Below are 25195 nucleotides of genomic sequence, written 5' to 3'. Positions count from 1 at the left end.
ATAAACTATATGTAACAAGGCACTTAATGCTCAATATGGAGTTGATGAGCCAAAGCAACTATTTCTGCATTGCACGTCCAAAATACAGTAGGAAGTCACAGCCCATCAGTAGTACTGACAGTACTGAATGGTGTCATTACAACAACTTCTCACTAAATGTCAGCAAGACTAAGGAACTGACTTCAGGAGAAGGAAACCAGGTCCATGAGCTAGTCCTCACTGGAGATAAAAGAGGGTTAGTAACTTTAAATTCCTGGGTGTTACTATTTCAGAGGATCTGTCCTGGACCCAGCACACAAGTGCAATTGTGAAGAAAGCACAGCAACACCTTCCTTGCAAGTCTGTGGAAATGCAGCATGAGATCTAAAACATAGATGTGTAGTGGACAGTGTATTGACTGGCTGCATCACTGACTGGTATGGAAACACCTGTGGCTTTGAATGGAAATCCTACGCAAGGTAGTGGATTTGGCCCAGCGCATCATGGGTAAAAATCCCAACCATTGAGCACATTTACATGAACAGTGCTGTAGGAAAGCAGCATCATCATCCACGACCAAGGGGGATCTTACTGCTGCCATCAGGTAGCAGATACAAGAGCCTCAGGACTCCCACCACCAGGTTCAAGAACAGTTACTACCCTCAACCATCAGGCTGTTGAACAAAAGCAAATAACTGCACTCACTTGCCCATCCACTGAGATGTTCCCACAACCAATGATATCACTTTAAGGACTCTATCTCATGTTCTCATTATTTATTGCTATTTATTCACATTTGCATTTGCAGTTTGTTGTATTCTGCACTCTGGTTGATCTTTCATTGTTCCTGTTATAATTATTCTATAGATTTGCTGAGTATGTCCACAGGGAAGTGAATCTTAAGGTTGTATATAATGACATGCATGTACTTTGATAATAAAATTTACTTTGAACTTTGAGAAATATTCTAAAGCACAAGTGTCAGGTAGCATAGCAGTAGCATAATTTTGTACCGTTACTCATCTCAGTGTACAACCTGCAATGGATTTCTTGTTTGAACGATATAATGAAGATTAAAACCACATAGTCAAAATTAATTATTCCAGAAAGAGTGAAGATTAATTTATCTAATAATTCCCACCTAATTATTGGGATACCAGTATTCACACCTTCATTTAAGTCTATCAGCCAGTTAACTAAGTAAAATACAAAAGCAAATTGAAAAATTGCAGTTTTTTCTAAGTGTAAAATGATAGTCACAAATCAATTTTCCTCACACAAGATATGGATTTCTTCAAACATGTATACAAGGAAAATAATAAAGCTGGAGTGAGTTTGGTCACATTGGCAGCAAGACAACAATGAGGTGAGTGCCTGCACCCGAGGGTGGCAGCCAAAGAGAAAATGGTTACTGTGACTTTCTTCATTTTTCTACAAAATGATATTTTTATTAGAAAGGCAAGGTACACTGAATTGATTGAAGTGTTTCTTCGAGACATGCCTTCTAATACATCTTGTACTTCTTTGGTCGGAGACGGTTGTAACGTTGTTTGTACAGGTGCCGGCAATTAACAAACAAACCTGGAAAACAGAAGAATTGGTTCATAATGAAGACAGTTGCCATATTCAAGCTTTTCTAACACTACCATGAAATGTCATGCAATTTCATGAAATTCCTCTCAGTACCTAAACTACCTACTGCCTGTTGACCACACTTCAAAAAGTCCTTTTGAAACATTCTGTGGTGGTCAAGGATATTATACAAGTGCCAAGTTTTTAAAAATGTTCCATTTGAAGTAAACAAATTAACTATAAAACTCTTAAACAAAGAGCACAGAACAGTATGCATATCCTTTAACCTGCTCCAACATCAATAACTCACCTTTTCCACATAGCCCTCCATTTCTCTATCAGCCATGTATCTACCTAGGAGTTTCATAAACATTCCTAATGTATCTGCCTCTATCACCACCCCTGGCAGCATGTTCTATGAACCCGCCACTCAGTTTTAAAAAAAACCTATGACATACCCCGTCTACTTTTCTCCAATCGCCTCCAAATTATGCCCTCTTGTACTAACTACTCTGTGGGGAAAAAGTCACTCGCTGTCCACTTTAGATAGAGTCACAGAAACATGCCCTTTGGCCCATCTAGTCAATGTCAAACTTATTCTGCCATCCAAATAACCTGCACCTGGACCATGCCCCCCATACCCTTCCCATCCATATACCTATCCAATATTTTCTTAAATATTGAAATCAAACCTGCATTCACCACTTTTGTATTACCTCTATTATATCTTCTCCCATTCTCCTACATTCCAGGGAATAAATGCACCTTTCTCTATAACTCAGGTCCATGATACCTGGCAACATCCTTGTAAATTTTCTCTGCACTCTTTCAATATTATTGCTAGCTTTCCTGTAGGTAGGTGATCAGAACTACACACAATACTCCAGATTAGGTCTCACAAATGTATAATTTCAACATAACATCCCACTCCTCAGAGAATCCCCACACCCAGAGAACTTCTCAGAGAACTTGACACCCAGGAACTTGAAATTGCTCACTCTGCTTCTGCTCCTTCTATGAGGATTGGTTCATGTTCCCTTGTCCTACTCTTTCTGGTTCACAATCAACTCTTTGCACTTACTGAGTCAAGTGCAAGGTTGTTGCAGCGACACTACTGAACTAGCTGATATATCTCACTCCTGTACACCCTCATCTCCATCTGAGACTCTGCCAACAATAGCTGTATCATCAGCAAATTTATAGATGGCATTTGAGCTATGTGTAGCAACGCAGTCATGGGTGTAGAAAGAGTAGAGCAGTGGGCAAAGCACACACCCCTGGGGTGCACCAGTGTTGATTGACAGTAAGGAGTTGATACTAATAATAATCCACACAGATTGTGGTCTTCAAGTTAGGAAGTACAGGATCCAATTGCAGAGGGAGATACAGAGGCCCAGGTTCTGTAGCTTATCGATCAGGACTGTAGGAAAGATGGTAAACGCTGAGCTATAGTCAATCAACATCATCCTGACATTGGTGCCTATAATGAGGTGAACAGAACTGGACACAATACAGAGTTGCAACATTACTTTGTGGATCTTGAGCACAATCTCCTCTGACTAAGGCAGGCCAATGACTGTTCCTTCAACCGTATCAACCTACAGTACTGTTCAAAAGTCATAGGCACATATATATATAGCTAAGGTTGCGCAGTACTGTAGTAATTTTATGTATTCCCCTGTACTGCTGCCACAAAAAAATTCATGACATACGTGAGTGATGATAAAACCGATACTGATGTTTCTGAGTGGAAAAGGGGCAAGGAAAGGGGAATCGTGGTTGGAAAAAGGGGAAGGAGAGGGAAGTACAAGAGAGATATTCTGTAAGGATGAATAAACCAATTGTTTGGAATCAAATGACCTTGCCTGGGGTTTCAGGGCCAGATAACTCTCCGCCATTCAATCATGGCTGATCCTTTTTTTTTGTATCTCCTCCTCAACTACCATTTCCAGCCTTCTCCTCATAACCCTTAATGCCATGTCCAATCAAGAACTTATCAATCTTTGCCTTAAATACACCCAATGACCTGGCCTCCACAGCTGAATGTGGCAATAAATTCCACAAATTCACCACCCTTTGGCTAAAGAAATTTCTCCGCATCTCTGTTTTGAAAGGGTGCCCCTCTATCCTGAGGCTGTGCCCTCTGGTCCTAAACTCTCCACCATGGAAACACCCTTTTCACATCTACTCTGTCTAGGCCTTTCAACATTCGAAAGATTTCAATGAGATCCACCGTCATCATTCTGAATTCCAGCGAGTACAGACCCAGAGCCATCAAACGTTCCTCATATGATAACTCTTTCATTCCTGGAATCATCCTTGTGAACCTACTCTGGATCCTCTCCAACGCTAACACATATTTTCTAAGATAAAGAGCCCAAAACTGTTCACAATACTCAGGGTGAGGCCTCACCAGTGCCTTCTAAAGCCTCAGCATCACATCATTGCTCTTGCATTCTAGACCTCTTGAAATGAATACTAACATAGCATTTGCCTTTTTAACCATACTCAAACTGTAAATTAACCTTCTGTGGGACTCCCAAGTCCCTCTGCACCTCTGATGCTTGAACCTACTCCCCATTTAGATAATAGTACACCCTATAGTTCTCTTTATCAAAATGCATTATCATATGTTTTCCAACTCTGTATAACATTTGCCACTTTTTTTGCCCACTCACCCATTTTGTCTAAGCCCTGTTGCAATTGCAATGCTTCCTCAGCACTACCTACAGCTCCACCTATCGTTGTATCATCTGCAAACTGCCACAAAGCCATCAATTCCATTATCCAAAACATTGACAAACAATATGAAAAGTAGTGTTTCCAATACTTACACCCTGAGGAACACCACTAGTCACTGACAGCAAACCTGAAAAGGCCCCTTTTATGCCCACTCACTGCCTCCTGCCCGTCAGCCATTCCATCTATCCATGCCATTATCTTTCCCATATAACCTTATCTTGTTAAGCAGCCTCATGTGTGGCACCTTATCAAATGCCTTCTGAAAATCCAAGTAAATGACATCCACTGCCTCTCCTTTGTCCACCCTGCTTGTTATTTCCTCAAAGAACTCTTAACAGATTTGTCAGGCAAGATTTCTCTGTACAAAAACCATGCTGACTTTAACTTATTTTATCATTAGTCTCCAAGTACCCTGAAACTTCATCTACTAAATGGTCTTCTATGACCAAGCCAATTCTATATCTACATAGCCAAGTCCCTGGACCCCATAACTCCTGATTTTTGGAATGAGCCTACCATTGGGGAGCCTTGTCAAACACTTTACTAAAATTCTTATACACCACATCCACTGCTCTACCTTCAACAATGTCATTTCCCTAAAAAATTTAATCAGGCTCGTGAGGCATGACCTGGCCCTCACAGAGTCTTACTAGCCATCCCTCATCGGACTATGCTTCTCCAAACACTCGTAAATCCTGTCTTTAAGAACCCTCTCCAATAGTTTGTCCACCATTGATGCAAGACTCACTGGTCTGTAATTCTCAGGAATATCCCTATTACCTTCCTTTCAAGGGACAAACATAAGAATAGTGTGCCAAACTGGACAAATGTAGCTAGAACAAAGATAGGAAGTACTGCAGTATGTCTAAAAATCACTTTTTCATAAGTTATTAATATAACTTACATGCATAGCCACAAAACTGTTGATTCTCACTCATGTTTCTAATAATATAGCCCAACTCTATACAAAAAGAGTCCATGGGAATGATTTTGAAGTATGAACTGATTTGATTCTCAATGCATTGCAGTCAATGCCTGGTTCTCAGCCATTCCCTACAATATGGATACCGAGTCCCACTACGTACTGGGATACGGATATGGATATGAATTGCAGTCAATTTTCAATTTTTAGCCATTCCCTACAAAACAGATACCGAGTCCCAGTATCTACTGGGGTCTGTGTTTCTATGGGATACCGAAATGAATTGTAGTCAATGTTCGGTTTTTAGCCATTCCCTACAATACAGTAAGTGTGATGTGTTGCATTATGGGAAGACAAATGAGGGTTGAACTGTGGATGGTAGAGCCCTGGGGACTGTTATAAAACAGAGTACAAGTACGTGCTCCCCTGATAGTGATGTTACAGGTAAACAGAGTAGTGAAGACTGCTTTTGACATGTTGGGTTTTCATCACTTAGCACTCTGAGTTTAGAAATTGGGAAGTTAAGTTGAAGTTGTACAAGAGGTTGGTTTATTGTATTCTCACTTTGAGTATTGAGTTCAGTTTTGGTCACCCTGCTGGTGTAAAAATGGCATCAAGCTGGAAAGAATACAGAAAATATTCATAAGGATGTGCTTGAATGTACAGAGAGTGGTAGAGCAGGCCAGGTTTCTAATCATTGGAGCATAGGAGACTGGAAGGTGATCATGTACAGGTTACACACTTACTGAGTTTCTGTATCTACTTTATATCATAGGAAATGGCAAAAAAACAAATGGCATTTCTGCTGAGAAAGCACTGCTGGGAAAGTGGAAGCAGATTATAATAGTGGCATTTAATAGCACATGGACAGAAACCAGAGGGAAACAGCCCACACGCAGGTTGATACTCCACTTAAACTGGCATAAAATTTGGTCAGCACAGATCAGAGATTGCATTATGATCAGAGATTAAGGGAGCTAGGGCTTTACTCTCTGGAGAAGAGGATGAGAGGACACATGATAGAAGCATACAAGATATTAAGAGGAATAGAGTGGACAGCCAGTGCCTCTTTCCCAGGGCACCGCTGCTCAATACAAAAGGACATGGCTTTAAGGTAAGGGGTGGAAAGTTCAAGGGGGATATTAGAGGAAGATTTTTTTACTCAAAGTGGTTGGTGCGTGGAATGCACTGCCTGAGTCAGTGGTGGAGGCAGATACACTAGTGAAATTTAAGAGACTACTAGACAGGTATATGGAAGAATTTAAGGTGGAGGGTTATATGGGAGGCAGGGTTTATAGGTCGGTACAACATTGTGGGCCGAAGGGCCTGTACTGTGCTGTACTATTCTATGTTCTACAGACAATGGGCCAAAAGGCTGTAATGTGCTGTAATGTTCTATTTTCTTATCAGTAATTATGCTTAAGATGTCATACTCAAACCATTTATTGACTGTAGGTATTGTGTATATTATTATTCTGTATTTTATTATTAGTTATGTCTGCACACTTATGTGTATTTTTAAATGTTGCTACTGTAACAGAAGTATTTCCCACTCGGGATCAATAAAGTACTTATTAATATTAAGGTTGAGAGAAGAAAGGTATAAAAAGACACTGGACCTCATCTCCCATATGTAGAGACCCCATTTACACTTACATCCTGAACTGATTTAGTATTCTATGCATCAACTGCTTGACAACTGAAATACAATCAGTGGTCACTTTATTAGGTACAGTTGCCCATTAATGCAAATACCTAATTGGCCAATCACTCAGCAGTAACCCAATGCATGTAGACATGGTCAAGAGGTTCAGTTGTTGTTCAGCCCAAACATCAGAATGGGGAAGAAATGTGTTCTAAGTGACTCTGATCGTGGAATAATTGTTGGTGCCAGATAGAGTGGTTTGAGTATCTCAGGAACTGTTGATCTCCTGGGACTTTCAAACGCGTCTCTAGAGTTTACAAAGAATGGTGCAAAAAAACATCAAATGAGCAACAGTCCTGTAGGCAAAAACACCTTGTTAATGAGAGATGTCAGAGCAGAATGGCCAGAATGGTTCAAGCTGACAGGAAGGTGACAGTAACTCAAGTATCCACACAACAGTGGTATGCAGAGGAGTATCTCTGAACATGCAACACATTGAATCTTAAAGTGGATGGGTTACAGCACCAGAAGACCACATCATGTTCCACTCCTGTATCTAATAGTGTGGCCACTGATTGTAATCAAACATACAAAAATTTCACTAGAAATTGGTACTTACCCAAGAACATCATAATAAGGTAACCTCGTAGAAAATATGAAAAACTGAATGAGATGTTGAGTGGGTTGGGCAGCTGGACAGTAAATCTTCCAGTTTCCTCAAAGTATGGAATAGATTGAACCACACAAATTGCTGTGGAAGAAGTAAGGGAAATAAAAGTGAATGTTAACAAGCACAAACCAGCAATTATGTGCAATTTCAAAAGGAAGAGACAGTCACCAGGAGCTCATACTCCACTCAGAGCAAGTTATTTCACAACCCAATAATGAGAACATTAAAAAATTAACAACCAACCTTCTGAAGTTACTCCCAGTGGATAAAGAGGGATCCAGATGCTGTATCGGATCCAGGTCAGGATTTTCCATTCTGTTCCTATACATGATAGCATGTAGTAGGGATACCTGTTTCATTAAAATAATGATTCATGTACATAGCGTTGTCTCAGTAGCATACAAAACCTGCACAGAAGACAGATGTGGCTTTACCACGATAAGTGTCCCTTCTCAGTACATTAAAGTGCCCATTCATTAGTGTAACTGTCACAAATCCAAATAATTTGTAAATAAGCCTGCAGGTCAAATTAAATTTTACCAACTGTGCACAAAGAGGACATGAGAGATGCTTTCTCCTGTGCCTCATACATCTCACAGATAAAAGGCTGCACAATAGCTATTATGCACTGAATCGTCCTAGGCTGTGCTTCTGTGATTGTTAATTAAACAAGTGTGGTGCAACAAGGGTGATAAATGGGTTGCCATTTTCTTGACATTGCTAATGACCCTGTCATTATTCCCTTTGAAGTAAGACTCACTCCCTAACCAAATTACACAGTCCAACTTCACAGAAAATTGATTCAACAAAAACAGTCTGTACCTGAAGCATTCTAGGATGTGCAACACAGGACATCATCCTCACTTCCTTGTACATGTTCTCAGCATGGGAAGGAACATTGAAGGAATGCTCCCGAACTTACAAATGCCCAACTTGTGTACAAGCAGTACATATGAAAAAGCATTTGGGAGACCAGAATGGATATGCTACTGCTATATTACTACAAGCATCTTATGCTACTTGGGAACTTAGTGCACAGCTGTATTTCCCACTGTTCACCTTCACCCTCTCCCTTTCTAGCACCATCATCTTATCTGGGAGACTTCTGCTCCTTCTGTTTCTAAACACAGCCTCCCTTCAGCTCATCATCCTACCATGTCCTCAGTACACCAATCACCTCTGGCTCCTACCTCACTACTCTCCCCACAGAATGAGAGTCATGCAGCACGAAGTCCTTCAGCCTCACCTGTTCATGCTGGCCAAGATGCCTATCTCAGCTGGACCCATCTGCCTGCATTTGGCCCATAACTTTCCAAACTTTTCCTATCCATGTACCTGTCCAAGCACCTTTTAAACGTTGTTAACGTACCTGACTCAACCACTTCCTCTGGCAGCTCATTCCATACATGGATCACCCTGTGAGCAGAAAATTTGCCCTTCAGGTTCCTAGTAAATCTCTCCACTTCCATCGAATTCTTGATGGGAGAAAGATTGTGTACACTGGTCCCATCAATAGCCCTCATGATTTAATGCACCTGTACATGATCACCTTCCAGTCTCCTATGCTCCAATGAATAAAAAACTGGCCTGCTCTACCACTCTCTATATATTCAAGCACATCCTTATGAATATTTTCTGTATTCTTTCCAGCTTGATGCCATTTTTACAACAGCAGGGTGACCAAAACTGAACTCGATACTCAAAGTGAGAATACAATAAACCAACCTCTTGTACAACTTCAACTTAACTTCCCAATTTCTAAACTCAGAGTGCTAAGTGATGAAAACCAACATGCCAAAAGCCATCTTCACTACTCTGTTTACCTGTAAAATCACTATCAGAGGAGCATGTACTTGTACTCTGTTTTATAACAGTCCCCAGGGCTCTACCATCCACAGTTCTACCCTCATTTGTCTTCCCAAAATGCAACACATCACACTTACTTCAATTAAACTCCATTTGCCTTTCCTCGGCCACTTACCTAGCTGATCAATATCACTCAATAATTCTTGATAACATTTTTCACTGTACTTAAAAGCAGCTATTTTATTGGCATTTGCAAACTTACTAACCATGTCTTGCGCATTCTCATTCAACTCATTGATACAGATGACAAACAAGAGGCCTGATCTTCAAAGCCCACCAGCATGAAAACAGCCTTCCCTTACACTCTGTTTACTGCCATCAAGCCCGTTGTGGATCCAACCAGCCATTCTCTGCAACCCAACTTTCCATTAGGTGACCTTCAAAAAGAACTCAAATCAAATTCATGAAACCATGATTTCCCACAAATAGAACTATGCTGACTAACCTTAATCTTATCCTTCAGAATCCCATCCAGTTTGTTCCACGTACCCATTTACACCCCTCCCCACATGTAGGTTTATAAAAATTTTCCCTTCAGGTCCCTTTTCAATCTTTCCCATCCACTCCACTAATTGTCCCACCATTGATTTTAGGCTGATCAGCCAGTAGTTCCCTGACTTGACCTATGAAATCACAGCATTTTAACCATCTTTTGGCCTCTGCTGCCTCACCCATGTCAATATTTCTGCCACAGTTCCAGCACCTTGTTTCCCAGCTTCCACAATGTGCTGGTTGGAAAGAGAAAAAGAACAAAACAAATGGACAATGGGAGCTCTGTGTGTTGGGGGGGGGGGGGGGGTTGAATCACACAACAGAAGGCCAAATTACTTCAAATTCCTTGATGTTGATATCTCAGGGGATCTATCTTGGGTACAACACACTGATGCAATCATGACAAAGACAAACCAGTGGCTCTACTTCATTTGGAGTTTGAGGGGATTTGAAACATCAACAAAGACTCTCACAAATTTCTGCCAATGTATGGTGGAGAACATTCTGCATGGTGTGGCGTCTCCAATGAGCAGAATCACAAGAGGCTGCAAAGTATTCTAAACTCAGCCAGCTCTCTCAAAGGCACAAACAAGAGAAATCTGTAGATGCTGGAAATCCAAGCAACACACATGAAATGCTGGCCAGGCAGCATCTGTGGAAAAAAGTAGTCAACGTTGGAGGGGGTGAAAGCACCTGAGGGAGGTGATGGGCAGGCAAGGAGATAAGGTGAGAGAGGGAAAACAGGAGGGGGAATGGTGACAGGGTTGGGGGGGGGGGGGGGGGTGGTAGGGTCTATTACCGGAAGCTCGAGAAATCAATGTCCATGCCATCAGGTTGGAGGCTACGCAGATGTAATATAAAGAGTTGTTCTTCCAACCTGAGTGTGGCCTCATCACGAGAGTAGAGGAGGCCACGTACTGACATATCAGAATGGGAATGGGAAGTGGAATTAAAATGGGTGGTCACTATGAGATCCTGATTCTTATGGTGGACAGAGCATAGGTGCTCAGTGAAACAGTCTTCCAATCTATGTCGGTTCTCACTGATCTACAGGAGGCCACACCAGGAGCACTGGACACAGTATATGACCCCAACAGACTCACAGGTGAAATGTCGCCTCACCTGGAAGGACTGTTTGGTGCCCTGAATAGTAGTGAGTAGTGAGTAGGTGTAGCATTTGTTCCGCTTGCAAGGATAAGTGCCAAGAGGGAGATCAGTGGTGAGGGATGAATGGACAAGGGAGTTATGTAGATCGCTGTGAAAAGCAGAAAGTTGGGGGTGGGGGGGGGGGGGGGGGGAGGAGAGATGTACTTGGTGGTGGGATCCAGTTGGAGATGACAGAATTTCCAGAGTTATGTGCTGGATGCAGAGGCTGATGGAGTGGTAGGAGAGGTCAAGAGGCACCCTATCTCTGGTAGGATGAGGTAAGAGCAGAGGTGCGTGAAATAGAAGAGATGCAGTTGATGGCAGTGTTGATGGTGGAAGAAGGGAAGCCCCTTTCTTTGAAAAAAAGCAGATATCTCCTTTGTTCTAGAATGAAAAGCCTCATCCTAAGAGCAGATGGAGGAATTGAGAGAAAGAGATGGCATTTTTACAAGTAACAGGATGGTAAGGGTTAGAGTCCGTAGGTTTATAACAAACATCAGTAGATAAGCTGTCTCCAGAGATAGAGACAGTGAGATTGAGAAAGGGGGAGGTGCCGGAAATGGACCAGGTAAATTCGAGGGCAAGGTGGAAGTTGGAGGCAAAGTTGATGAAGTCGACGAGCTCGGCATGGGTGCAGGAAGCAGGCCCACTGCAGTCACTGACGTAGCATAGGAAAAGTGGGGGACGGAAACCAGTGTAAGCTTGGAACACAGACTGTTCCACATGGCCAACAGGCAGGCATAGTTTGAATACATGCAAATGCCAATGGCTACACCTTTTGAAGGAAATGGAAGGAGTCAAAGGAGAAATTATTAAGAGTAAAGACAAGTTCCGCTAGACAGAGCAGAGTGGTGGAGAGGAACTGGTTGGATCTGGTGTCCAGAAATAAACAGAGAGCTTTGAGGCGTTCCCTGGTGGGGTGGGGGGAGGTGTATGTGTATAGGGACTGGACAACCATAGTGAAAATAAAATTACAGGGGCCAAGGAACTTGAAATCATTGAAAAGATCCAGAGCATGTGTATCACGAATGTAGATAGGAAGGGACTAAACTTGGGGGATAAGACAGATTCGAGGTATACAGATACAAGTTCACTGGGGCAGGAACAAGCTGAAACAATGAGTCTACCTGGACAAGCGAGTTTGTGGATCTTGGGTAGGAGGCAGAAACTGGAGGTGCAGGATGCGGGAACTATGAGGTTTGCAGCAGTGGATGGGAGATGACCAGAGCTAATAAGGTCAGTGATGGTTTTGGAGACAATGGCCTGGTGCTCCTTAGTGGGACCCTGTTCAAGGGGTAAGTAAGAGGTGTCTGAGGGTTGGTGCTGAGCCTCAGCAAGGTAGAAGTTAGTTCAGCAGAGTACTACGGCATCTCCTTTATCTGTGGGTTTGATGGTGAGATAAGGATTAGTGTGGAGGGAATGGAGAAGTTAGAATTGGAGAGAAGAGTGTTGAAGTTGAGACAGTTGATGTCCTGTTGGCAGCTGGCAATGAAAAGGTCCAGAGCAAGCAGAAGACCAGGGCAGGGTGTCCAGGAAGAGAGGAAGGTAGAAGACAAGGTCATTGGTGCAGGGTGGAGAGTCCTGGCCGAAGAAGTAGGCTCAGAAATGGAGGCGGTGGAAGAGATAGCTCAGCGTTGTGGTGGCTACGGAACTTGCTGAGGTGTGAGCGCAGGGGGACAAAGGTGAGGGTCTTACTGAGGACAGAACATTCTGCCTCAGAATGGTGAAGTTCAGATATGAATGTAAAGGCACAACCCCTCCCCACCATCAAGGACTTCTTCAAGAGGTAATACCTCAAGGGCAGCATCCATCATTAAGCACCCTCACCAGAATAAGTGTTTTTATTTCAACCATCAGAGAGCAGGTACAGGAGCCCAAACACTGATCCACACTCAGTTCTTTAGGAACAGTTTCTTCTCTTCTGCCATGATTCATGAAGACTAACTTCATACTCTTGCACTTTATTTTTATTGTAACAGTAATTTGTTAATCCTGCACTGGACTGCTACCACAAATCCACACATTTTACAACACTAAACCTGCTCCGATTTATCTGCCTCTTAAAAGAGAGCCTAGAGCATTGTCAGAACCACCAGCAACCAATCAATCTGCTGTAGTAAGTCAGTGGGAGGAAAGGAATTACTGATGTTTCCACTCAAAACTCTACATCAGAACTGAAAGGGGCCTGTCTAAAAATGGAAGGGAAATAGTGAGATACGCATTGAGGTGACTGATAGATTCAGGAGGAGTATAAGGTGACAAACAGGTTGTATCAGGTATGGGAGGGCAAGTACGCGAATTTGGAGTTAGGGTATGATAGCAACTGAATGATACGTGAAAGCAGATTTAGAGGCAGATGCCTGTGGTGACAGATAGCTCGTGCTGGCTGTATAATCTACAACTCACTCCCCTCTCTCTCAACAGCCTCTGCTGATCGTTAAATCAACAGCAGACCCAACCACCCATCTTCGCCTTCTGGTTCTATACCCATCACTACAAACCAACCAACACACCCACCAACCACACACTGATAATACTCACTGCACACAATGACCATCGTGCCTACAATACCCACCAGACACACCGACTGCCCTGCCAACAATGCACCACACACACCAACAATACCTGCTACACACACTGGCAATCCCACTGCACCCCCCCCCCCCCCCCAACTTTGACTGACGTGGATTCCATCTGCCATTCACCTCGTCCTGAATGGTTCCCATTCTCATCTCCTTTACTGATTGGAGTCCAGCACTGGGAACCCTTTGTGTTCCTGCTGATCTTTCTCCATCAGCTGTCTTCAACCCACACTCTTCTCCCCACCTTGCCCGGTCTCTCACTTTTTCTCTCTGTCTCTCCCTGCCTCCATCTATCATTCATCTGCCACTGTCCCCAACTCCCACTCCCCTCCCTTATCTGGCAGAACCTGCCTTTCATCTTACACCCAAACTCAAACCCAGCAATCATGTTGAGCTCCTTTCTCATCACTTCCCTTCCCCTCTTTATAAAGGTCATCTCCCCTTACTACTGAAAGTTGAGAGGCTAATCCTTCAACTGCTGACATCCACCAGTAGATTGTTGTTGCTCCACAGTCTTTTGACAATCAGTTGAATCTGAGATAAAGGAAGTGAGTGAAATACAAACCGGAACATTTCAATGATGCTCCAGAGGTAAAAGACGGCAAAAACTGCTGCTTTATTCTGCATTTCCGCCTGATTTCCTATTACCACAAACAGAATCATGATCCTTCCAATTACCTGTTAAAACAATTGGAGCAAAGATTACATTGGTAAATATCTCAACTATAAAAACAGGACTTGCACCTCAAAGAATGAAAATGCTTTGAAGGTTTTAAATATCTAATGCTTTATTTATATTTCTGCTCCTCTTTGTTTTGTACATAATGGCACTTAAAAACAGACTCACTCCCTAACCAAATTGCTAAGTTTATGTTTACTTTGGTGAGTCAAGTTGAATTACAGAAAACAGTCTACATGTGAAGCACAACATTCAGCTTACTAAATGAGGACAACACTGGATTTCACTCAGTTCCTCACTGCAGGTTACAAGTCTTACAAACTTAATTGATTTTTCATTGAGGTGACAAAAGTGATGAATGAAAGTAAAGCAATGGATATTGAATGGATGAATTTTAGTGATACATTCATCAAGGTTCATCATGGTAGACGCAACCAAAAGATTAAGATCCATGAGATTCAGGGGAATTAAGGGTTATGGGGAAAATGCAGGTAGGTGGAGATGAGTCCATGGCAAGATCAGCCATGTCCTATTGAAGGGCAGAGCAGGCTTGACAGGCCAGACGGCCTACTCCTGCTCCTATTTCTTATGTTCTTATGGTAATTTGGCCATTTGGGTTCAGAATTGGGATAGAGAGTGGTAGTTGACACATCTTATTCTGGCTGGAGGTTTGTGACTAGTGGTGGTGTTTCGCAGGGTCCTCTGCTGTGTGTGATATATATAATCATCTGGATGAAAACATGGATGTATAGGACAGCAAGTGGCACAGTGGATAGAGCAGAAGATTGCTAAAGGATAAAGCGATATATAGATCAGTTGCAGATATGGGCAGATGGTCTTCAATCAGGCAAGTGTTGCACTTTGGAAGATTGGATGTAAAGGGAAAGTATACAGTTAATGTCAGGACCCTTAACAGCACTGTGCAATGGGATCTTGGGGTCCAGGTCTATAGCTCTGTGAAAGTGGCTGCACAGGCTGATAGGATAGTAAAGAAGGCATGTGTATGCTTCCCCTTATTAATCGAGGCATTGATTTTAAGAGTCAGTAAGTTATGTTGTAACTTTATAAAACTTTATGTTAGGCCCCATCTGGAGTATTGCATTCAGTTCTGGTTACCATATTACAAGAAGTTGTAGACACTTTGGGGAGGGTGCAGAGAGAGTAGTTTACCAGGAAGCTGTATCTATTAGAGGGCATGTGCTTTAAGATGATGGACAGACAAGGGTTCGTTTCTCTGGAGTTTGGAGGTTGAGGGGAGATCTGATAGAAGTTCATAAAATTCTGAAAGGCATAGATAGACTGTTGGTATCATTTTCCCCGAAGTCAAAATGTCTAATAGCACAGGTGAAAGGAAGAAAATTCAAAGATGATGTGCATGGCAAGGCAAGTTGTTTTTTTATTAAAATAGAGCGTGATAGGTCTCTGGAATGTATTGCAAGGATGGTGGTGACGGCAGATACGGAAGAGAAATTTAAGAGGCTCTTATATATGTAAGGACATGAATATATAGAGGATGAAGGGATATAGACTATGAACATGCAGAAGGGACTAGGTGTCATAAGCTTAATTAGCTCAGCACACATGGTGGTATGAAGAGTCTTTTCCTGTGCTCTACTATTCAATGTCCTATACAAGCACATCCTGGAGCAGTATTCACTGGCAGCTGTACACACACTATCTCAACAAGAAGCAAAGTGTATATTTCTATGATTTTTACCAAAACTTTTTCCCACAAGGAGTAGTAATTTGCCTTTACCTTGGTTTCTTTCTACCAACTGTCCCATCCAATACCTATTCATACCTGGATTATTGCAGGTACCAATGCTGTTCTCACTAATCCCAATAGCGGGTGTATAACCTCCAGTATTGCAAGTATCTGATAAATGTTCATCATGTCACCTACTGCATGGAATGTATCAAATAAAGAATCTGCAGACAAAGACAAGCAAAATAATTAGCAATTTACACGGCTATATCAACTAAACATAATACAGGCTACCCCCACTGCTCTCCCAACAGGATTTCTGTTTCTCTAGCCTCTGGATTTCCATCCTCATCTTTGTTAAGCTGTTGGCCGAAACCCATTTCCACAGCCACATCCTCTTTCCTTAGCAAATTTCTCCATCTCGTTTACTCTTACATTAATAGTAAAAGGGTGACCAGGGAATGAGTGAGCCACAGAAAATGAGTGAGTATTTCTCATCAATTTTTACTGATAACTGAGAAGATCACAAAGGCAAAGGAATTAAGGCAAATGAGCTGTGATGTCTTGGACCACAAATTGCCAAAGTGGAAGTATTGGTGGTCTTAAAGTACATTAGGTTGGATAAGCCATGCACTGTGTAAGTGTTATGCTGGTTAGCCCTCCCAAAGTGCAACACCACACACCTGGGGGCATTAAAGTTCATCTGCCATTTGCTAACACATTTTCTAACTAGCCCAGATCCTGCTGCATGCTTTGATAGTCTTCTTCACTGTCTATTCACACCCCGGATCTTGGATCATCTGCAGATTTACTGATCCAGTTTACCACATTCTCACCTGGATCATTGATATAGATGACAAAAAATAATGGACCCAAAACTGATCCCAGCCGCACACCATTATCCACAGGGCCTCCAGTCAGAGAAGCAACCATCTACAACCACTCTCTGGCTTCTTCTGCAAAGCCAGTGTCTAATCCAATTTATTGTGTCTTATCCACAATTGTACTGCCACGCACAGCTCCAATCTGCTGATCAAATTCACAGATGACACGACTTTGATTGGGCTTATTTCTAGCAGTAATGAGAAAGCCTACAGAGGAGAGGTTGAGACCTCAACACAGTGGTGCCAGGATAACAATCTCTCATTGTCCAAAAAACAAAAGAGCTGATTGTGGATTACAGGTCGAACAGAGACAGGCTTGACCCAATCAACATCAATGGGTCTGCAGCTGAGAGGGTGAGTAGTTTTCAAGTTCCTCGGTATACACATCATCGATGATCTCACCTGGACTGTACACACTGGCTTTGTGGCAAAAAAAAGCAGAACAGTATCTCTTCCACTTCAGGCAAATGAAGAAGTCTGGTATAGGCCCCCAAATCCTCAAGATCTTCTACAGGGGTATCATTGAGAGCATACTGACTGGCTGGTACGAGAAATGCACCAACCTTAGGGTAGTGCAGTGGATGTGATCTACATGGATTTTAGTAAGGCATTCCACACGGTAGGCTTATTCAGAAGGTCAGAAGGCATGGGATCCAGGGAAGTTTGGCCAGGTGGATTCACAATTGGCTTGCTTGCAGAAGGCAGAGGGTTGTGGTGGAGGGAGTACATTCAGATTGGAGGGTTGTGACTAGTGGTGTCCCACAAGGATCTGTTCTGGGACCTCTACTTTTCGTGATTTTTATTAACGACCTGGATGTGAGGGTAGAAGGGTGGGTTAGCAAGTTTGCAGGCGACACAAAGGTTGGTGGTGTTGTAGATAGTGTAGAGGATTGTCGAAGATTGCAGAGAGACATTGATAGGATGCAGAAGTGGGCTGAGCAGTGGCAGATGGAGTTCAACCTGGAGAAGTGTGAGGTGGTACACTTTGGAAGGACAAACTCCAAGGCAGAGTACAAAGTAAATGGCATGATACTTGGTAGTGTGGAGCAGCAGAGGGATCTGGGGGTACATGTCCACAGATCCCTGAAAGTTGCCTCACAGGTAGATAGGGTAGTTAAGAAAGCTTATGAGGTGTTAGCTTTCATAAGTCATGGGATAGAGTTTAAGAGACATAATGTAATGATGCAGCTCTATAAAACTAGTTAGGCCACACTTGGAGTACTGTGTCCAGTTCTGGTCACCTCACTATAGGAAGGATGTAGAAGCATTGGAAAGGGTACAGAGGAGATTTACCAGGATGCTGCCTGGTTTAGAGAGTGTGGATTATGATCAGAGATTAAGGGAGCTAGGTCTTTACTCTTTGGAGAGGAGGAGGATGAGAGGAGACATGATAGAGGTATACAAAATATTAAGAGGAATAGACAGAGTGGACAGCCAACGCCTCTTCCCCAGGGCACCACTGCTCAGTACAAGAGGACATGGCTTTAAGTTAAGGGCAGGGAAGTTCAACGTGGAGCGCACTGCCTGAGTCAGTGGTGGAGGTGGACACACTAATGAAGCTTAAGAGACAACTAGACAAGTATTTGGAGGAATGTAAGGTGGGGCGGGGGTTATATGTGAGGCAGGGTTTGAGGGTCAGCACAACATTGTGGGCCGAAGGGCCTGTAATGTGCTGTACTATTCTATGTAACCTTGATTGCTAGGCACTGCAGAGTGGTCTGTAGATGTGAACATTTCTCCACTGAGGACATATATAGCAGCAGATGCAGAAAGAAGCTCTAGAAAATCATCGTAGACACAGTCACCTAAACCATAAACTGTTTCAGCTGCTTCTATCTGGCAAATGCTACCACAGCATTAAAGCCAGGAACAACACGCTAAAGGACAGCTTCTTTCTACAAGCCATTAGACCTTTAAATTCATAGAAACACAGAAAATAGGTGCAGGAGTAGGCCATTCGGCCCTCGAGCCTGCATGGCCATTCAGTATGATCATGGCTGATCATCCAACTCAGAACCCTGTACCTGCTTTCTCTCCATACCCCCGATCCCTTTTGCCACAAGGGCCATATCTAACTTCCTCTTAAATATAGCAAATGAACCGGCCTCAACTGTTTCCTGTGGCAGAGAATTCCACAGATTCACCACTCTCTGTGTGAAGAAGTTTTTCCTCATCTCGGTCCTAAAAGGCTTCCCCTTTATCCTTAAACTGTGACCCCTCGTTCTGGACTTCCCCAACATTAGAAACAATCTTCCTGCATCTAGCCTGTCCAATCCCTTTAGAATTTTAAACGTTTCAATAAGATCCCCCCTCAATCTTCTAAATTCCAGTGAGTATAAGCCTAGTCGATCCAGTCTTTCTTCATATGAAAGTCCCGCCAACCCAGGAATCAATCTGGTGAACCTTCTTTGTACTCCCTCTATGGCAAGAATGTCTTTCCTCAGATTAGGGGACCAAAACTGCACACAATACTCCAGGTGCGGTCTCACCGAGGCCTTGTACAACTGCAATAGAACCCCCCCTGCTCCTGTACTCAAATCCTTTTGCTACGAATGCCAACATACCACTTGCCTTTTTCACCGCCTGCTGTACCTGCATGCCCACCTTCAATGACTGGTGTACAGTGGCACCCAGGTCTCCTTGCACCTCCCCTTTTCCTAATCGGCCACCATTCAGATAATAATCTGTTTTCCTGTTCTTGCAACCAAAGTGGATAACCTCGAATTTATCCACATTAAATTGCATCTGCCATGAATTTGCCCACTCACCTAACCTATCCAAGTCATCCTGCATTCTCTTAGCATCCTCCTCACAGCTAACACCGCCGCCCAGCTTCGTGTCATCTGCAATCTTGGAGATGCTGCATTTAATTCCCTCATCTAAATCATTAATATATATTGTAAACAACTGGGGTCCCAGCACTGAGCCTTGTGGTACCCCACTAGTCACTGCCTGCCATTCTGTAAAGGTCCCATTTACTCCCACTCTTTGCTTCCTGTCTGCCAACCAATTCTCTATCCACATCAATACTATACCCCCAATACCGTGTGCTTTAAGTTTGCACACTAATCTCCTATGTGGGACCTTGTCAAAAGCCTCTTGAAAATCTAAATATACCACATCCACTGGCTCTCCCCTATCCACTCTACTAGTTACATCTTCAAAAAATTCTGTAAGATTCGTCAGACATGATTTTCCTTTCACAAATCCATGCTGACTTTGTCTGATGATTTCACCTCTTTCCAAATGTGCTGTTATCACATCTTTGATAACCGACTCTAGCATTTTCCCGGTGTCAGACTAACCGGTCTACAATTTCCTGGTTTTTCTCTCCCTCCTTTTTTAAAAAGTGGGGTTACATTAGCCACCCTCCAATTCGCAGGAACTAATTCAGAATCCAAGGAGTTTTGAAAAATTATCACTAATGCATCCACTATTTCTTGGGCTACTTCCTTAAGTACTCTGGGATGCAGACCATCTGGCCCTGGGGATTTATCTGCCTTTAATCCCTTCAATTTACCTAATACCAACTTCCCTACTAACATGTATTTCCCTCAGTTCCTCCATCTCACTAGACCCTCAGTCCCCTACTATTTCCGGAAGATTATTTATGTCCTCCTTAGTGAAGACAGAACCAAAGTAGTTATTCAATTGGTCTGCCATGTCCTTGTTCCCTATGATCAATTCACCTGTTTCTGACTGTAAGGGACCTACATTTGTCTTGACCAATCTTTTTCTTTTCACATATCTATAAAAGCTTTTACAATCAGTTTTTATGTTCCCTGCCAGCTTTCTCTCATAATCTTTTTTCCCTTTCCTAATTAAGCCCTTTGTCCTCCTCTGCTGGACTGTGAATTTCTCCCAGTCCTCAGGTGTGCTGCTTTTTCTAGCTAATTTATATGTTTCTTCTTTGGACTTGATACTACCCCTAATTTCCCTTGTCAGCCACGGGTGCACTACCTTCCCTGGTTTATTCTTTTGCCAAACTGGGATGAACAATTGTTGTAGTTCATCCATGCGATCTTTAAATGCTTGCCATTGCATATCCACCGTCAACCCTTTAAGTATCATTTGCCAGTCTATCTTAGCTAATTCACATCTCATACCTTCAAAGTTACCCTTCTTTAAGTTCAGAACCTTTGTTTCTGAATTAACTATGTCACTCTCCATCTTAATGAAGAATTCCACCATATTATGGTCACTCTTACCCAAGGGGCCTCGCACGACAAGATTGCTAACTAACCCTTCCTCATTGCTCAGTACCCAATCTAGAATGGCCTGCTCTCTAGTTGGTTCCTCAACATGTTGGTTCAGAAAACCATCCTGCATACATTCCAAGAAATCCTCTTCCTCAGCACCCTTACCAATTTGGTTCACCCAATCTATATGTAGATTGAAGTCACCCATTATAACTACTGTTCCTTTATTGCATGCATTTTTAATTTCCTGTTTAATGCCATCCCCAACCTCACTCCTGCTGTTAGGTGGCCTGTACACAACTCCCACCAGTGTTTTCTGCCCCTTAGTGTTATGCAGCTCTAACCATATTGATGCCACATCCTCCAGGCTAATGTCCTTCCTTTCTGTTGTGTTAATCTCCTCTCTAACCAGCAATGCTACCCCACCTCCTTTTCTTTCCTGTCTATCCCTCCTAAATATTGAATATCCCTGGATGTTGAGCTCCCATCCTTGGTCACCCTGGAGCCATGTCTCTGTGATTCCAACTATATCATATTCATTAGTAACTATCTGCACATTCAATTCATCCACCTTATTATGAATGCTCCTCGCATGGACACACAAAGCCTTCAGGCTTGTTTTTACAACACTCTTAGCCCTTATACAATTATGTTGAAAAATGGCCCTTTTTGCTTTTTGCTCTGGATTTGCTTGCCTGCCACTTTTACTTTTTACCTTACTACTTTTTGCTTCTACCCTCATTTTACACCCCTCTGTCTCTCTGCACTTGTTCTCATCCCCCTGCCACTATTAGTTTAAATCCTCCTGAACAGCAGTGGCAAATGCTCCCCCTAGGACATTGGTTCCAGTCCAGCCCAGGTGCAGACCATCCTGTTTATACCCCAGAACTGGTTCCAATGCCCCAGAAATTTGAATCCCTTCCCCTTGCACCATTTTTCAAGCCACGTATTCATCTGAAATATCCTCCTATTTCTACTCTGACTAGCACGTGGCACTGGTAGTAATCCAGAGATTATTACCTTTGTGGTCCTACTTTTTAGATTATCTCCTAACTCCCTAAATTCACCTTGTAGGACCTCATCCCGTTTTTTTACCTATATCACAATTCACAAGTCTGTACATTGCGACAAGAGTCATAATGCAAAGATTTTTACTCCCTTACGTTGTAGGATGGATGCAAGATTTAAATAAATTCTAATACCTCATCTTGAATACTAAGGGACTGAACGTTCTTGACCAACTTCCATATGGGCCCTTCTCAAAGGCTTTGCTAAAGTCCAAGTAGACATCATCTAATCCATTGCCTTCATCAACTTCCCTGGTAACTTCCTTGAAAAACTCTTAAGATGTTCTTAAACATGTCTTACCGTGCACAAAGCCACGTTGACTACCCCTAATTAGTTGTTATCCTGGCACCACTGTATCAGGGTGTCAATCTCTCCTCTGTAGGCTTTCTCATTACTGCTAGAAATAAGTGTCTATCCAAATACTTAAATGTCCAGACCTTAAAAATACCTTCCAATAACTTTCCCACTACTGATATCAGGCTCACAGGTCTACAATTTCCCGGGCTATTCTTAAAACTTTTCTTAAACAATAGAACATCACCCTTCTGCCAATCCTCCAACACCTCACCTGTGGCTAAGGATGTTTTAAATATCTCTGCTAGGGCCCCAGAAGTTTCTGTACTAGCCTCCCACAATGTCCAAGGGAACACCTTGTCAGACTCTGGTGATTTATCCACCCTATTTGCCTCAAGACAGCAAACACCTCCTCCTCCGTAATCTGTATAGGGTCCATGACCTTACTGCTGCATTGCCTCATAACTCCCGAGTAAATACAGCTGCAAAATGTCAATTTTTGGACATCCTATCTCTTCTGGCTCCATGCATAGATGACCACACTGATCTTCAGGAGGATCAGTTTTGACTGTTGCTATCCTTTTGATATTAATATCTGTAGACGCCCTCAGGAGCAACCTCATGCTTTCTTTTAGCCTTCCTGATGTCCTCAAGTGTTCTATTGCATTTATTAAACTCATGTACCTCATTTGTTTCCGTCTATACCTGCTAGGCACCTCCCTTTTTTTTAAACCAGGACAACAAAATCTCACAAAAACCTTGCCTCTTATTCTGCAGGAACAAACAAACTCTCTACTCTCAAAATTTTACTTTTGAAGGCCTCCCACTTACCAAGAATACCTTTGCTAAAAAACAATTTGTCCCAATCCACATTTTTTAGATCTTTTTATGAATCTCAACCCAAGGACCAGACGTAACCTTTTCCATAATTACCTTGAAACTAATGGCATTATAAGATCATATGATATAGGAGCAGAATTAGGCCATTTGGCCCACCGAGTCTGCTCCTCCATTTCATCATGGCTGATACATTTCCCGCATTTCTTCATGCCCTGACTAATCAAGAATCTATCAACCTCTGCCTTAAATATACTCAATGACTTGAACTTCTCAGCTGCCTGTGGCAAAAAAAATTCCATACTCACCACTCTCTGGCACAAGAAATTCCTCACCTCTATTCTAAGTGGTCATCCTTCTATTCTGAGACTGTGTCCTCTGGTCTTAGACTCCTCCACCATAGGAAATATCCCTCCATATCGACTTTATCCAGGCCTTTCAACATTCAATAGGTTTCAATGAGATTCCCCCTCATTCTGAACGCCAGTGAGTACATGCCCAGAGCCAAACTCTCCTCTTATGATAAATCTTTCAATCTCAGAATAATTTCTATGAACATCCTTTGAATCCTCTCCAATGCCAGCATCCCTTCTTAGATAAGGGGCCCAAAATTGCTCGTAATACCCTAAGTGAGGCCTCACTAATGTGTTATAGTCTCAACATTGTATCCTTGCTTTTATATTCTAGTCCTCTCGAAATGAATGCTAACATCACATTTGCCTTCTGATCTGCAAATTTACAACTCAGAATTTTGAATTTTCTCTCCAATTAGAAAATATTCTACTCTTTTATTTCTTCTACCAAAGTGTATGACCATACTCTTCCCAACACTGTATCGCATCTGCCACATACTCCTGATTTGTCCTTCTGTAGCCTCTGTGTCCTCAGAATTATCTACCCCTCCACCTATCTTCATAAAATTGGCCACAAAACCATCAATTCCATCATCCAAATCATTGACATATAACATAAAAAGTGGTCCCAACACAAACCCACTGTGAAACATCACTAGTCACTGACAGCCAACCAGAAAAGCCTCCATTTATTCCCACTCTTTGCCTCTTGCCAATCAGCCAATACTCTATCCATGCTAGTATCTTTCCTGTAATACAATGGGCTCTTAACTTGTTATGCAGCCTTATGTGTGGCACCTTGTCAAGGCCTTCTAAAAATACAAGTACACAATTATGATCACTAGATGCAAAATATTCTCCTACACAAACTTTTGTTACCTGTCCTCTCTCATTCCCTAATAGATCTAGTATTACACTCTCTAGTTGGGACTTCTATGTGCTGATTAAAGAAACTTTCCTGAACACATTTGACAAACTCTAACCCATTAATTCTATTACAGTATGGGAGACCCCGTCAATATGTGGAAAATTGAAGTCACTTATTATCACAACCTTGTTTCTTGCAACAGTCTGCAATCTCTGAACAAAATTTGCTCCTCCAAATCCCATGGACTACTGGGTGGTCTATAATATAACCTTATTAACATGCTCATACCTTTCTTATTCCTCAGTTCTACCCATAAAGCCTCACCAGATGAGCTCTCCAGTCTGTCCTGGCTGAGTACTGTTGAGATATTTTCCGTGTAATGCCATTGCTCCTGCTCTATCACATCTCAAACATAGGAACCCCTGAATATGGAGCTGCCAGTCCTGCCTCTCCTGTAATCAAGTCTCACTAAAGGCAACAATATCATAATTCCATATGTTGATCCATGATCTAAGCTCATCCGCCTTTCCTACAATGCCCACTGCAGTGAAATATATACAACTCAGAACGCTGGGCTCACCGTGCTGGGCCATTTGATTCCTGACCATGTATGTGGGCTTAACAATATCCTCCATCTCTACCACTTCACTATCTGCTGTGGTACTCTGGTTCCCAGCCCCTACAACTCTCTC

General features: G+C 42.5%; 2 protein-coding genes across 3 annotated transcripts in view; one reads left to right on the top strand and one right to left on the bottom strand.

Annotated features, from left to right (window-relative positions):
• Positions 1-25195, top strand: part of ints14 (integrator complex subunit 14) — a 146077-nt gene that overhangs the window by 43301 nt on the left and 77581 nt on the right. The window contains exon 13 of one of the 2 annotated variants that reach the window (XM_059953154.1): positions 273-408. The exons of the other annotated variant lie outside the window; for it this stretch is intronic. Within the exon in view, the coding sequence (XP_059809137.1) occupies positions 273-367 (95 nt within the window). The 3' untranslated portion in view covers positions 368-408. Of the gene's footprint in view, positions 1-272; positions 409-25195 lie in introns of those variants that run through there. 2 annotated transcript variants of the gene reach the window in all.
• The window catches only part of hacd3 (3-hydroxyacyl-CoA dehydratase 3), a 113435-nt gene continuing 89145 nt past the window's right edge, over positions 906-25195 (bottom strand). Inside the window, exons 8-12 of the mRNA XM_059953157.1 lie at positions 16097-16224; positions 14182-14294; positions 7774-7880; positions 7480-7611; positions 906-1560 (exon numbers count right to left, since the gene is read on the bottom strand). Coding sequence (XP_059809140.1) covers positions 1484-1560; positions 7480-7611; positions 7774-7880; positions 14182-14294; positions 16097-16224 — 557 coding nt within the window. The 3' untranslated portion in view covers positions 906-1483. The remainder of the gene's footprint in view (positions 1561-7479; positions 7612-7773; positions 7881-14181; positions 14295-16096; positions 16225-25195) is intronic.

Source organism: Hypanus sabinus, chromosome 28 (assembly GCF_030144855.1).
Source record: "Hypanus sabinus isolate sHypSab1 chromosome 28, sHypSab1.hap1, whole genome shotgun sequence".
In the NCBI taxonomy this organism is placed as follows: Eukaryota; Metazoa; Chordata; class Chondrichthyes; order Myliobatiformes; family Dasyatidae; genus Hypanus; species Hypanus sabinus.
This window is presented reverse-complemented; position numbering and strand designations above follow the sequence as displayed.